At 36.1% G+C, this 15,725-nt stretch overlaps 1 protein-coding gene across 3 annotated transcripts in view; it reads left to right on the top strand.

The window, feature by feature from the left end:
* LOC118180502 (uncharacterized) overlaps positions 1-15,725 on the top strand; it is a 67,902-nt gene that overhangs the window by 42,222 nt on the left and 9,955 nt on the right. For all 3 annotated transcript variants that reach the window (XM_085821607.1, XM_085821606.1, XM_085821608.1), the window contains exon 3: positions 1,452-1,681. In XM_085821607.1, coding sequence (XP_085677733.1) covers positions 1,452-1,681 — 230 coding nt within the window. The remainder of the gene's footprint in view (positions 1-1,451; positions 1,682-15,725) is intronic.

Raw genomic sequence — 15,725 nt, 5'->3', positions numbered from 1 at the left:
CAATTCATTATGGCAGTCACAAAAAGTTTAGCGTTTTCTGGACTCACTGGTCAACACACCAGCGAGTCCAGAAAACGCTAAACGACCGCATTCTAAGTCCGGCGAGGCTGACCGCATTCTAAGTTCTAAGAAAGTCCGTCTTCTAAGTCCTAGGAATTCACTTGTTCCAGCAGAACGTCAGAAGCCCCACGTAATTCCTATACATGATGTAAGATATAAAAACATTAAATACTGGTGGATATAGAAAGAAGAGCAAGAACAGCGTTGTAAACTGGAAACTTGAGGAGGACTTTCCAGAATCCATTTTGAAAAATGGCAAGTTTTTTTTAATAAAAAATAAAAATTATTTAAAAAAATTCCATGTAATATTTATAAATGTTAGTTAATCCATGTGTATATTTTTATGAATTTTAAATGATGATGATATCTATATGATGATATACCTAATGATGGCAATTGCGACGACACCCTAGCTTTTAGAACTCAAGAAGGAACTTGTTAATATGTTACAAGAGAGTTCTTCTAACAGCTATAAACAATACTTTTAGATCGGTGTTTTTTTTGGGGGGGGTGTCTTAAAAATATTCAGGGCTGAAAGGGTTAAATTTGTTTTTGCTAAGGGCGAAATTTCAAGTTTTTTGCCTCAGTTAAATTTTTTCGAGTTAAATAAGTTGTTCCTTACTCTTATGATTATACTATTATGAAAGATTCGAGGAATTTGAATTCGAGAAAAAGTTACGATTCGTTCCATCTCGATAATTACGTAAATGTTTTTTGCTTTAAATCTCATCTCATTCACCTGTATATATAAAACATTAGAAACTGCAACACATTTTTACTCGTATCAGTTGGTCTTTAAATAGGTATCCATTAGTATACTAAGTTTATAGGCTATTTCTATTACGTTCTATTCAGTATTCTTACTTTGGTTTTCTGCTGTTTGTTACAGAAATAAGCAGGTCTTTGCTTGCGTAAAATCTGGATTTAATTTTGATTGGCCTGCGTAATTTTTTGTACGGCTTAGCTTCATTTACAACTCTCTACCTTAAAATAATACTTTAATTTAAAGTATCATTTTAGTCCTAATATCAGAGCCGTCTTAGCTAATAAATTAAGCTAAGAATTTTACAAACTAACTCTAAAAAGTTGTAATTTGTCGAATTAATTTAGTTGGAAGTTCAAAGTTATTGAATTATTTAGTTGTAAGTTAATCGAATTCGTGAAGATTGTAAAGAGTTAGCTTACAAATTGTTGCTTATTTTACTAGGTCTAAAAAAAATTGAGTACAACCAAATTACAACTTGCAGGAATTGGAACATAACAGTATCATAAAAAAAGTCAGTATATTTTTTAGCGATGCCTGTTTAATTTATGGTATTCCAGTTTTCCTTTTATAAGTTTAATGGGAACATGGAGAAAAAATTAATTGAACTCTTTTATGCATTTTTCAGGTGAATTGCTCCATTCACTGAAAGGCAGTGCAGTCTTCAACCCTTATCAGAAAGTATTACATATGTTAGCTCCAGCTTTGTCACCTTTCTTGCACAATCAACCTATTCATGCTTATGGCTTCGGTGACGTCAGGACTAAGGACTATGACGTGTTTCCTTTGAGACCTTCAGGATCTACATGCCCCGATATTGCCGATGTATTAGATGCTTACAATCACAGCGCACGAAGAGTAAGTTATTTTGCAGTTGATAAATTAATATTTACGCCTTCTGTTACATAAAATTGCGCAATATCGGTATTTCTAGTTTTTGACCGTAATGGAAACTCCCACCCCACACACACATTGTATATCGTTAAAATTTATAAGCTGTAGAAAGCAAATCAAAATTTTAAATTTAACGTGAGATGATTGTAAAAAAGCTATTAATGTATCTAGATTCTAGAATCATGAAATTTCTATATAGGAGATATCCAGAAGCACTAGATCAGAGGAATATTCGAAATGTCTTTTTCAACTGAAATCAGACTTTTATTTCTTCTCATAATAGAAGAAATATTTATACAGACACAAAAAAAGTGATAAAAAGGGAAGTAGACTAGATAGGTTATTGATTATAAAAAAATGATACATGAGAAGTATGCCATCACAGAGAACTTTTTAGGGAAAGCGAAATTATAAAATACGTCTGTAATGAATTTAACTAGATATGCTGAAAGAAATTATTCTCAGTGCTAGTGATCTCTGACTTAAAATCAAGACTGGTTGTGTAAAAGCAAATATCTATTTTCCAAACACTAGAAATATTAATAATTAGTAACTACACTTAGGGGCAGATGGACCTATCGGGAATTTGTCAAAATTTCCTAAGGCGCTAGTAACTGTGACACTGTTTTCTTTCCTGATATCTAACCCTGTCTTTGTTATTTCGTTGCAGATTCATAACCGTTTGATCTATTTCTATATTCCATTGTATAAAAGTAAGAAATGTTCATGTTCCACCACCGGCACGACTCCATAACCTATTAAGATGGCGGCACGACTCCATAACCTATTAAGATTATAAAGATGGCGGCACTTTTATGCAAGTGGGTAAATGTTCGCCATGATAAAGACCTTCACGTGGGTATCCCAGCAGCTTTGATGAGGGTTGCTTTCTTCGTGATACCGAATTTCAGAGAGTGCCGGCACATTTATGGCTTTATGTAAGGGTATCCTTGTGTCTTGGCGAAAGCATGTCACCTTAAAAAGTTTGCCTGCAATTTTGTGCAAACTGCAGATTGTTCGCCAAGACTGAGACTTGCTTTACTCACGATATCGAACTTCATAAGTGTTCCGGCACATTTGTGCCTTTATGTCTTGGCGAGCAATTGGCACCATGGAGTAAAATGTACCGGTACCTTGGGGACCTTTGCGTCCTTGGTTTAATATGGGTTACTCGAAAAACACTTTTTCATGCTGCCCGCGCTTGTTAGACCAACGTATCCACCCTTGACTACACTTGTAACACCTTTACCCAGAAAAGAAGTGAAGACAAACTTCGACATACCAGTGTGTTACATAAATAATTCCAAACGCTTCGCTCTTAAATATGAAGACGATTATATCGAATAGTCTTTTACAGTGAAAATTAATTATAAATTCCATGTCGGAAAAAAAATAGATATGCACTTGTATTTTGATGGTGCAAAGGTCAACGGATACTGGAAATCCCGTGTTCGACTGCTCACGACGCCAGGTTTAATTTACACTTCCAGACATCCTAATGCTGCCCACATGTGGCATCCAAACGAGAATGGTAAACGATAACTTGTCATCAGACTTGAATTTGTCGAATGAGGTTCGTCTTCCCTATCCCAATGGATGATGTAAAGGCATTTGTTCTTTGCCCTATTAATAATGTATTACCTAACACTGTTATCATATATGCGATCTTGTGGTGCATTATAGTGCAGAAAATGATTGGCACTTACTTACATGCGTAGTCATTCAGACCCGTCTTCAACTTTGGGTAAAGGCATTACATATTTGTTCAAAAAAATTTGATGTGACAAGAAGAATTTTACTTTAAAGAAATCAATATAGATGTTAGTGAGCTCCTTTCCTTAGAGAAATCCATTACGTATGTTATTAAAATTCGTTGCCATGGAAAAAATACTCATACTAATGATTTCAGAGAGAATTCACACAGAAACATATGCTCAAGACGCTGTTTCTCAAACTCTGTTACGTGTACGCTTAGAAATACGAGAGAAAATCTTTTTGAGCGATACTAGGTAAAATAATGGAAAGAACCAAGTGGGTAACTGAGAATATTATTCTTGATTATCAGTAAAATTTATTCATTGGTGTTGTCAAACTTCAACTTTGCTTTCTAAACATACTTAATCATGTTTTTACAAGCCTTATTTAGTTCACTCATGTTGGTTGTCGCTATGGTTAAGAGTTTGTCATCGATTTTTAAATTACTTCCCGATAAATATGGGAACCACGTTTTATAAACACGCTGTTTATGGATGACAATATAATGCGGCGAAGCAATGTTTACAAAATTTGATTTAAATTTTTCAAAATTTATTACTGAAACGATTTTATACATATATCTTCCTTTAAGGAAGAACTTAAAAATCTCAGAAATCCGCTTTTTGAACCATTGATTAAAGCGGAAAAATATCTTTCAAATGAAACTTATGTGAAATTGTTAAGTTAATATCTGATTTTTTTTTGCCGAATTTTCGAAATTTTCTGGATTTTTTCCTACTATTTGACATCTGGTAAGACCCGCATAACGCCTGAGGTCGCTGAGAGCGCCATTCGGTACGTTAAGTTTGTTGATGGAAGATGTGACGCAGTGATAATGTGAGATTTCAAAGATCGTGATATTATTACATTTAATTAAATCAATTTATATTTTATTGATTGTTGATTTATTGAAATTTGATGTAATACTATGATTACTGAATCACCCCACTATTGAAAGCTGGATTACCACTGAATCTGCAAACCACCGATGTGCATTTGGTGCATCGGGCGGGAATTCGGTAAGAGAATCTTTATTGAGTTATTGAAACTGAATTATACCTGGATAGAAATTAAATATGGCTGAAAATCGGTCAAAGTCGAAGAGGAAACGCACATCCGTGCGTTCGATGTTGACGAAATTAATTAACAAAATAGAAGTAGTTATCAACAACGAAAATGAAACAGTTGATCAGTTCGAAGCATTTTTGGAACAATTAATCGGAAAAGAAATTGACTGAAATTCTTTAAATGATGAAACTTAAAATCTTTTGAGACAATATCAGAAGATATAGAAGCTTCAGAAGAAATGAAAGAAAAAATAATTTTTTGGAAATCGAAACTTCGTCCTAAAATAAAATAAAGAAAATAAATTCTGATTCTATCCAAGTTGATACAGTTTCACAAGACATTTAGTTGATTAATAATGAAACTGAAAATATAAATATAAAATTCTCTAAATTACATATTAGTAAATATCATGGTAATTATTCTGGTTGGTTAGATTTTTACAATTTATTTGAAAGCTCTGTTCATAATAATCCTAAATTAAGCAAAGTTGATAAAGTTAATTATTTGAAATCCTATCTCGGTGGTACCGCGGCAGCATGTATTAGTGAATTTCCTTTAAGTGATGAAAATTATGATAAGGCACTTGAGTTATTGAAAGAAAGATTCGGAAATAAAAACATTTTGATTAACACTCATTTGAGTGTTTTGCTGAATTTAACTCCCGTCAAAAGTGCTAACGATGTTATAAGTTTACGAAATTTATATGATAACGCGGAAACGCAGGTCAGAAGCTTGGATTCTTTAGGAATTACAGATGACAGGTGAATGCAGAGCCCGGACGGCTTAATATGACAAATCGAGTGTCGTCCGGTACCCGCACCTATCTAGAACAACCCAACACTCGCGGCTTCCTGAGAGGGCTGCATCGGGAATATATTAATGGAGAATATGAAGTTTTGACGTGGCCAAACAAGAGCGTATGCATATAGGCTTCAGTATACAATTAATAAAAAGTTTCATACATAGGTACATTGGCTGGTATAGGTACATTGGATACAGGTGAATCATATGCAAATTTATTGACACCAATTTTAATAAAATTAATTCCTTCAGAATTCGTTTTAGAATTATGATCGCATTCAAGGCCACAAAGAATTTGACTTGAAAACTCTTTTTCGATTCATTAATAAAGAAATACGAAGCCGCGAGAGACCCTTTCCAACTAATAATTATAAATCATCTAATCAGCGAGTGCACTTATTTTCTCCGCAAGAGAAAATAAAAAGAAAAAAATTCTACTTCCGTTAGACATAACTCTTCAAGACCTCCGCGAGAATTCTCCCCCCCCCACACACACGCATGAATTCATGGCGTCAATTGGTAATGTAATTTTTTTTTTTTTTTTTTTTTTTTTGTAGCAAAGGTCATAAATCAAAATCGTGCTCTACATTTAAAGCAAATGAAAAGAGAGAGATGTTAAAGAAACAAGCTCACTGTTTCTTATGTTTGACGCTGTCATATAATCGAATTCTTTGATCAATTCATCTTTGTCGGTTCGTTTTCCATCCACTTATAAATGTTATTAGTCAACTCTATTTGCAGGAAATAAACTGGGACACTTATGCAGGTTTAACAATAACATGAGCTATATTTTAACTTTGTAAATACAGTTTAACTTTTCACAAAGTATTGCTTTTATTCACATTACATCAAACGCACAAGTAATACATTGCATCTCTCAGCTCTTAACAAAAAAAAACAAGCTAACTCTACTCTCGGAATACAGTCAAACTAATTTCAAATTTTTTTTTTCACGAGCATGCCGTTCTTCTCGCATCAAGCACGTTTCTTCTTCTCGTCGCCAGATTTTCTCCTCTCTCCTTTCAGCTATAAGTCGTTGGCTTTCAGCTATAAGTCTGTTCTTCCGGCATGTTTGGTCGGTAGCATAGAGTATGTGCATGACACGCCCCTGCCAAGAATGAAATTGGTCCTTTCTTTGGGACGTATTTCATTAATCAATATCCAAGAAAATTTTCTGTACATTACTTTTACACAATACCAACCTCGTACAGTATTAAATAAAACAAAACAGAACAAGCAATAAATTAATACAATCATACAAATAAATAAAGAAAAAGAAAAAAAACAATCAAATTATATTAATCATATCATATTTGATCCAGACGTGAGAGTGCATCTGCACTTTGGTGCTGGATCCCTGGCCTATGAGTAATCCGTAATCGTCAATTTGGGACTTCGAGGAGTAGTTTCATTCAAATATCTGTGAGGGTTGTGATCCGTTATAATTTCTACCTGAGCCCCATAGATCCATTTATCAAATTTATTCAGGCCAAACAAGACTGCCCAAGCTTCCTTCTCAATGCTTGCCCAATTTTTCTGAGTTTGAGAAAGCTTTTGACTTGCAAATGCAATAGGACAATAGTTACCACTCTCGTCTATCTGGGTTAAACAGCAACCTACCGCCAAATTGGATGCATCACAATTCCTATATTTGGTGTGGCCAGAGATATCACTTGGCACAAAGTATCCTTTAATTTGTTAAAAGCATTCTGTTCCAACTCCCCCCCATAGAACAATATTGGCTTGCCTCTTCTTCGTCAACTCTGTCAATGGTGCCGATATTTCTGCGTAACTGGGAATATAAGATTGATAAAATCCCATTAATCCTAAAACCGATCTCACATCTTTTTTTGTGACTGGCCTGACGAGTTTTCTAATTGCTTTGACCCATTCTTCATCAGGACCATGCTTGCCTCCTCCAATTATATGCCCCAAATATTTGATTTTTTTAGCTGCAAAAGTACATTTGTCCAAACGTACAGAAAATCCTAATTTTTCTAAAGTTTCCAGAACCAGAGAAATGTGTTTCAAGTGTTCCTCAAATGTTTTCGAGAAAATCACCACATCATCTATATATGCCTGAGCATAATCACTATGACTCTGCAAAGCACAATTCATTTCCTTCTGGAATGTCCCTGAGGCTCCTGATAAGCCGAAAGGCATTGTTCTCCACTGGTACACTCCATTACATGTTGCAAATGCAGTCAAAGGTTTGCTCTTTTCATCCATTCGGATTTGCCAATACCCTTTCCGTAGGTCGATGCTTGTCAGCCAGTTTGCTGCACCCGCCACAAAAATCAATTCTTGCATGTCTTTCATGGAAAATGTTGGAGTTTTCGTTACAGCATTCAATGATCTAAAATCTATACACATTCTAACTGTAGCATCTTTTTTCGCCACACAAACTATAGGATGAGCAATTTCTGACTCAGAAGGTTCAATTAATCCTAATTCTAGCAACTCACGTATCTGCTCATCTACTGCTTTGCGGTATGCCATGGGTATTCCATAGCAGTGGGGTTTCTTCCTAATAGCAGTAGGAATAAGTTCGATTTTGTGTGTACCTACTCGTGCTGGTTGCACTGGACGTGTAAATAATGTTTGATATTTCCTCAGTAGCCCTAAAAGTTTACTCCTTTGGACTGAATCTAAATTAGACATTTCTAATCCTTCCAGAGATTCAGAAAAACTCTTTTCTCCCTTGTTGACAGGTATAGATTCAATTTCCCCAAACTCTTCTTCCCCCTCCAAGATAACATTTACTGCTTGGGATCTAACTACATAAGGTCTAATCTTATTCTGATGAACATGTCTTTTGGTCCCATCGGGCATTTGTACTACAAATGAGTGAGAACTCTGTTCCAATATATTTGCAGGACCCTGCCACCTAGCATAAAGCTTGTTATTAGAATCGGGAATCAAGACTATCACTTTATCTCCCACCTTAAATGTTTTTATGGTAGACTTTAAATTATGATAGTGTGCTGTCCTCTCTTGTTGAATTTTAGCTGTGAGCTTTGCCTGCTCCGCTGCCTTCTCAAACCTAGCCTTTAGATTTTGTAAATATGTATAAACAGGAGTTGCATCTAATTGTAAATTTTCATGTTTCCCTGTCCATGATGATTTTAATATCGACAGAGGTCCCTGAGGTGTCCTGCCGTACATGAGTTGAAATGGAGCCACCCCAGTTGTTGTGTTGGGTACTTCTCTATAGGCCCACAATACATAAGGAATTTGCAAATGCCACCCTCTACCTTCTTCTCTGATGACATGATGCAACATTCTTTTTAAAGTACCATTAAACCGTTCAACTAATCTATTAGCTTGAGGATAGGATATCCAGGGGTCGAAAACTTAGGACTGGCCCCTATTCGTCTCTCAAATTCTTGAGTCAAATCTGCTTTAAAATTTGTTCCATTGTCACATGCAATTACATTTGGAATACCCGTTCTTGAAAAAATATGTAATAACTCCTCACAAGTCGACTTGGCGGAGAGGCTAGTTAGAGGTATTGCTTCTGCCCATCTGGTATGCTGATCAACTAAGCATAATATATACTTATGACCCTTAGAACTGGGAGGATCAATCGGACCTATCACATCAATGTTTACAATTTGGAAGGGCAGATCTGGTCTCGTTACTGGGGTGATTGGTGTCCTATCAACAGTTTTAATTGGTCTAGTCAACTGGCACTCTTTACATACCTTGCAAAATTCCTGAACGTCTAACCTCAGACCTTCCCAATAAAAAGAGTATCTAATTCTCTCCAAGCTACCACAACTTTGTCCTCTAGGATATTATTATCCTGATCTTTCTTTACCCAGTTTACCCTGGCTTTATCCTTTTCCTCATTTCTGTTATACTGCCTAGAACCTTTAATCTGAGGACAGTGCCTTTTAAAATGTGAAGCTGAACCACATACAAAACATGTTAAAACTTTAACGTTCCGTGTGGTTTTCCCTATGGTTTCTGACGTATGCCGACTGCCTCGTCTTTCTTCGACCTTAGTTTTCTCACCTACTACCTGATTTAAAATCTTAGTTTCACAAGCTTCCCTACGTACGTTGTAGGACTTCCCTTTAGCCGCAAAGAATATGTCACACTCCTTTCCAAGCTCTCTTGGCTTGAACCACGAGTCTCCCTGCCTTATACCTATGTGTACTGCAGTTTCCGTATCAAGGGTCTGGTAGATTTTGTCCGCTACCACCAACTGATTAAGACCTTCAAAGTCTGTCACCCCCCCTTGATTTCACATAATTTTCCCACATGGCAGTAACTCTAGTAGAAAACTGGCCAAAGGTCTCTTCTGAACTTCGTCTTGCCTTTCTGAAATTCTCCAGGCATACATGAGGTGAGGGTTTAAATTCTTTCAACACAGTTTCCTTCATTTCCTCATAATTCCCATACTTGTCCTCGCTTATCAATGTTAATAAATTTGCCGCTTTATCTCCCAAAAGGTAAATCAAAATTTTGGCCTTATACTCATCAGGGACACTTTCATTGACATAAGTTCTTTCTAAACTGGAGAAGAAATAGTCCCAGCCATCTGCTTTACTTGGAACCTTTACTGTCAATAATCTGATTGTCCTCGTTAACTCTTCTACTGATCTTTCCTTCCCATTCTCCCCCCGTTCGGGTGTAGTACTCGTATTCGAGTAACGATCCTGGCAATCTACCTTATACTTCTCAATGGCAATCCGCTCCTCTGCCTCTAACTTTAGTTTATATTCCCTTTCCTGCCTTTCCTTCTCCTCCTTTGCTTCCCTATCTGTAATGATAACACTCAGAAGATCCTTTGCTACTTGCTCCTCATAGCTTTCACTAGCAAGAATCTTTTCCCTCAAGTCCAAAATCCTAAATGTAGGCAACACTTCAACACCAAACTCTTGTGCAAGGGCGACTAGATCAGCCTTTCTAGATTTGGCCAAAAATGACATTATACGACTTCATGTTCAGCTTAATTAAAATAACAAAAAATTAAAACTAAATTTCCTTACATAAAATTATACATTAAGTTAAATCCTTAACTGCTGTTGAATCATAAACACATAGTATCTGCATTAAATATGCACAACATCCAAATACTCAATAAATAAAAAAAAACATGTATGTTTATATATAAGCATTTGAAAATTAATGCAATCATATCTCATAAATAAAACACAAGCATTACTTAAATTAATGATCATTCACTCATATAATAAAAGATAAATGCACTTGCAAGGTAATTCAAGTCTTATATGATAATCACACAGATAATTTTTGTCTTATAAAATACTTGTTCACGTGTACCTTTACATTAACAGCAAATTTTTCATAAACACAAAAACATAAATAAATCACTTAACGAGAGAACCTGGTAGAAGATAACTATTCCACTTAATAAGCTTCGCAGCATTCGTAAGGAGTTCACTTGAGCGTTTTCCGAGTCGACAAATATACATCCCACCGCTGCCACCACTGTCATATAATCGATCCTTTGACACTTTCATCTTTGTCGGTTCGTTTTCCATCCACTTATGAATGTTATTAGTCAACTCTATTTGCAGGAAATAAACTGGGACACTTATGCAGGTTTAACAATAACATGAGCTATATTTTAATTTTGTAAATACAGTTTAACTTTTCACAAAGTATTGCTTTTATTCACATTACATCAAACGCACAAGTAATACATTGCATCTCTCAGCTCTTAACAAAAAAAAAAACAAGCTAACTCTACTCTCGGAATACAGTCAAACTAATTTCAATTTTTTTTTTCACGAGCATGCCGTTCTTCTCGCATCAAGCACGTTTCTTCTTCTCGTTGCCAGATTTTCTCCTCTCTCCTTTCAGCTATAAGTCGTTGGCTTTCAGCTATAAGTCTGTTCTTCCGGCATGTTTGGTCGGTAGCATAGAGTATGTGCATGACAGACGCCAAAGCACAGAGTTGCAGAATGTTTGAGAAAGGAACTGTGTCCTAGCTGCAGTAAACCTCACCATGTCTCAATTTGTTTTCGAAATCAAAATAATCCACAAATTATTTCTCCAAAAGGAGAAACCGATAATGACGTATCGGCGAATAACGTATCGGCAAAAAAGAATACTATGTTGCAAACATGTTCAGAATTAATTGATAATGGAAAAGAGCAGGAAATTGTTAGAATTTTCCTGGATAATGGTACACACCGCTCCTTTGTTTTGTCAGCTATTTCCAAAAGGTTTAACTCTCCAGTTGTTGGAAAAGAAAGCCTTTCCATCTGCACATTTGGTGCTAAAGAAACGGAAATCAAATCACTTAATGTAGTTAAACTTAAATTAAAGTTTAGAGATGATCAAAATTTATGCATAGAAATTGAAGCACTGAAGACAGAACATATTTCAGGCACACATTTACCGACTCCCGATAAAAATATTGAGAAACAATTTAGACGTTTAAAAAATGTACAACTAGCGAACTGTTATGAATTTAACAATGAAGAAATATCAATACTAATAGGCGCAGATTACTATTATGATATTATCGCTGGTCGAATTACACGTCTAAACAAACCACTGATGCGCAACATCTATGATTTTAAAATTTCAACATCTAAAATAGTATCGGTTAGAAAGCTTTGAAATTTTCGAAGATAATATAACAATCTCTTCGCCCTCCTTTTAAAAAATTATTAAAAAATATTGATCGTTTAATTTTCTACATTCTAAAAAAATATGCTACGATATGAAAACGATGGAAGAAATAGCGGTTCTCCAGGTTGACGACTATCATCTCGTTACGTCACATAATTTTTCTTGCTTTCCCTTGCTGAAATTGAACTTACCATAGAAGTCTTCTGCTATTTTATAAATGTTGTGTACTCCTCCTTTTTACTACCTGGTATGAAAATTTTCGGACATCGTATTTTTACGAAATGTCAAGGAACGGTAAGATGGCTTCCCCGCAAAGCAGTTTTAGGGTTGCCATAAAATGGCAAGGGAAGGCAGGGTTGCCACATTTGACGAGAAATCGTCCATTTGGCGACAAAATTGGCGATATACCATGGACGGATGGAGAACCTTCTGGAACGAATTCTTACCGGTTTAGCCCAGAATGTGCTCGAACACAAGCCAAAAGCTGTATAAACCCTGCTGGTCCGCAGTCAGTTAGTATCGAGAGTAAGTGCCTCGTCGAGTGCGAGATAGTCAGTATCGAGTTGGTGTCTCGTCTAGCGAGTCAATCTCTGCGGAGTCGATCGAGTTGACAGCCGGGCAGCGAGTGCCGAGTGGGTCGTCGAGTTCACCGAAGAAGTCTGTTAGCGTATCGCGGTTAGTGCATCGTCGAGAGAGAGTGTTGAGCTTCGGGAACGACTGAACCGAAGAGTCGGGAGCTGTGCTCTGAATGTCGCCGAGTGCATCGCGAGTTGTAGCTTGGAGAGTCTGGAGAGTACGTAGAGTTCCGAGAACGACCAACCAGAGTCGCGAGCTGTACTCTGGTGCTTTGCCGTGAAGTCGTCTCCATCGTGATAGCCTGATAAACTGGATGCTGTGTCGCTGATCGTGTCAGCGTGTTTATAGTAGTTAATCGACGACTGTAAAAACGTGTTTTGGAGCTGTCCTGACAATACTGGCCAATAAAGTGTGTTTCGATACTTCATCAAGTGTTGTCATTATTCACTCCAAATCTACGAACCCCATACGAACGAGAAGGAAAAGAAAAACGCAAGAATATTTCTACGAAAATATCCATTTTGACAGCTCTCGAATCCATTTAAAAGAATTTTTTGCGTGACTTCTCTACCTAAGAACAAAGGACTCTTTTTTCCAAAACAGATTGTAAAATGGATTTTATATGAATTCAAAAGGGATTATTTCATGACGTAACTCAGAAACGATTAGCTGTAGAATGTTGAAATTTAGTAAGCAGGACTACTATAACACCTAGTTGTGCACCTCCTTCTTCTATTGCAATTGGCAACAAAATGTATGTGTATATACATACCCACCCTGTTACCGGGTCGGTGAGCTCTGTTTTTTAATTCTTGTATGCTGGTAAATTGTGAATTTTTTGCTTTAAAAGTGATTGAATTATGTTGTTCTTATGCTTCGATTAAATTTTTTATGCCTTTAGTTAATCTGCATACAGTAGTTGTAGAATTATCAACAATTTAAAAGTTTTTATTGCGATCCGCCTAATGTGACGGCTGTTTGTTTATTTTTGAAATTATTAGTAATATAGTGCATTATGTCAGTTGGTGCGCCAACTTCAGTTTCTATTGCCGAAGCAATACTTCTCAGTCATACAAAGAGTTCCATGCGGAGCCTGGTATTAAAAAATTTCTTATTGAGTTTCCTCTGAGAGAAGAAATAAGAATTCTTTTTGCACTGTGCCGAAAGTTAAATTTAAATTGCGCGCACCGAAAATTTTGTCTTCCTGCCCCTTAGCTGAATTGCTTGTTTTTGCCTAGAAATTCTAATTTGAATTGCAAAAAAATTCTAATTTGAATTTGAGTTTTTATGTATTTTTGCCTTAGCGCGAAATGAGAACTGATTTGAATGAATGAGAAATATATCGCTCAGGAAATTGAAGGAAATAGGCTTAAATGAAGTGCAGCAAGAAATATAATTTAATGGGCCGTGTAAAGGAAGTCATGAGGTAGGTGTCCACATCAGATTTTGTTATAGATAGATTTTGCATTTACAATTCATCCCATTTTATCAATCTCAAAAACAACAGAAGACTTCGGAAATAATTATTGAAAAATTATGTTACTGATAAATTAGGAAAAGTATTCATGGAAGAAGAACAATACAGAAAATCTGGGCTCGATTTTCTTCGTTAGCATTTAATGAAAAATTCAAGCATAATATGCAATAAAATTTTTATAAATATGAAATGATTATTCCACAATTTAGAAGTTTAAATATCATGTATAGTACCGCAGAATAGTTATTTTGCTGTAAGCATATTAGAACAAAATATTGTTGCGTGCGTACGGGTTCGTTATGAAATGAATGCACAAGTCCGATGAAAAATGAAAAAATTATTATCACAACGAAAATGCTTAAATTTTCTCAAATTATCATGCAGTATTACAATATCTCACAGTAGTTATCTTTTAACTACTCAAATGTCCAATAGAACGTAATTCAAAACAGCTAAAGAAAGCTAATCCGCGAATTCGCTACAATCAACAAGAGCAGTTTTCTAAACAACAACAAACTAAGCAACTACTACGAACTGAGATGTTTTCCTCCTTTTATAAGATTTTAAAATCACGCGCTAGAATTTTCTAGTACTTTCTCGAAATCAAAAAGAGATAAATTTTTTATTTAATGCACGTGCTCTTGTATTTTCACTTTTCCGGCTTAGCTTTCTTTTAATATTCGTCACGCGCTGCACTGCGCGAGAAATAAAACCATTTAATTTATAATTGAACTAACATTAGCTTTTTAAATACCAAATTCGTAACACTGCCCCCTTCCCAAGGACTGCACGTCCCGGGCAGTACAATCCCTGCACAGGAAGCTAAACTTACAACTGTGGCATAAATGCATTAATAAGCATTACATTACAATAATAAACAACATGAACAATAAATGCAATAAATAAAACAAATCAAATGCTATCAAATACAAATCAAATACAAAATGCAAATCAAATACTAAATACAAATCAAATCAAATGCACATTTAAAAACAACAAAAGGACCATGGTCTTATACTATTTACAATTATTTACTTTACGTACTATGACCATAGTAATGAGCTAACCTGTCGTAATGAACGACTTTAGGTTTAGAGTTCGAAGACTTATGAATCCGTATTCATAAGTCATTCAGCCTGTTTAGGACTGTGTACGACGTCATTCAGCCTGTTTAGGACTGTGTACGGGCCATCCCAAGGTGACTGTAATTTCGGACAAAGTCCTTTCCGTCGAGTGGGATTCCACAACCAGACCTTGTCTCCTTCGTGGAATTGATGTTCAGTAGCTCTTGTGTCGTATCGGGTCTTCATCTTCTCCGTCGCCAAGTTGACTCGCTCTCGTGCAAAGTTGTGCATCACTTCAAACTGAGCCTGGAGATCTTGAGTATATTCCTCAGACGATGAAGGAGCATCCGGAGGGCGGCCAAACAATAGATCACAAGGCAGACGAAGGTCAAGACCGAAGAGCATCTGTGATTGGAGAATAGCCGGTAGTCTCTTGGACAGCACTGCGGTAAGCCAGTAAAAAGAGTGGTAATTTCTTGTCCCAGTCCTGTTGGTTTCTGGAAACCACTAATGAGAGGTTATTAAGGATGGTTCGATTGAACCTCTCTACCATGCCGTCAGACTGGGGATGCAATGGCGTCGTTTGAGTTTTGTCAATGCCGAGTAGTTTGCATAGTTCTTTGATTACTGCCGAAACAAAATTCCTTCCCTGATC

The sequence above is a fragment of the Stegodyphus dumicola genome, chromosome 8 (genome assembly GCF_044657685.1).
Source record: "Stegodyphus dumicola isolate Sdum_Otavi_A_Nest chromosome 8, ASM4465768v1".
Classification (NCBI taxonomy): Eukaryota; Metazoa; Arthropoda; class Arachnida; order Araneae; family Eresidae; genus Stegodyphus; species Stegodyphus dumicola.
This window is presented reverse-complemented; position numbering and strand designations above follow the sequence as displayed.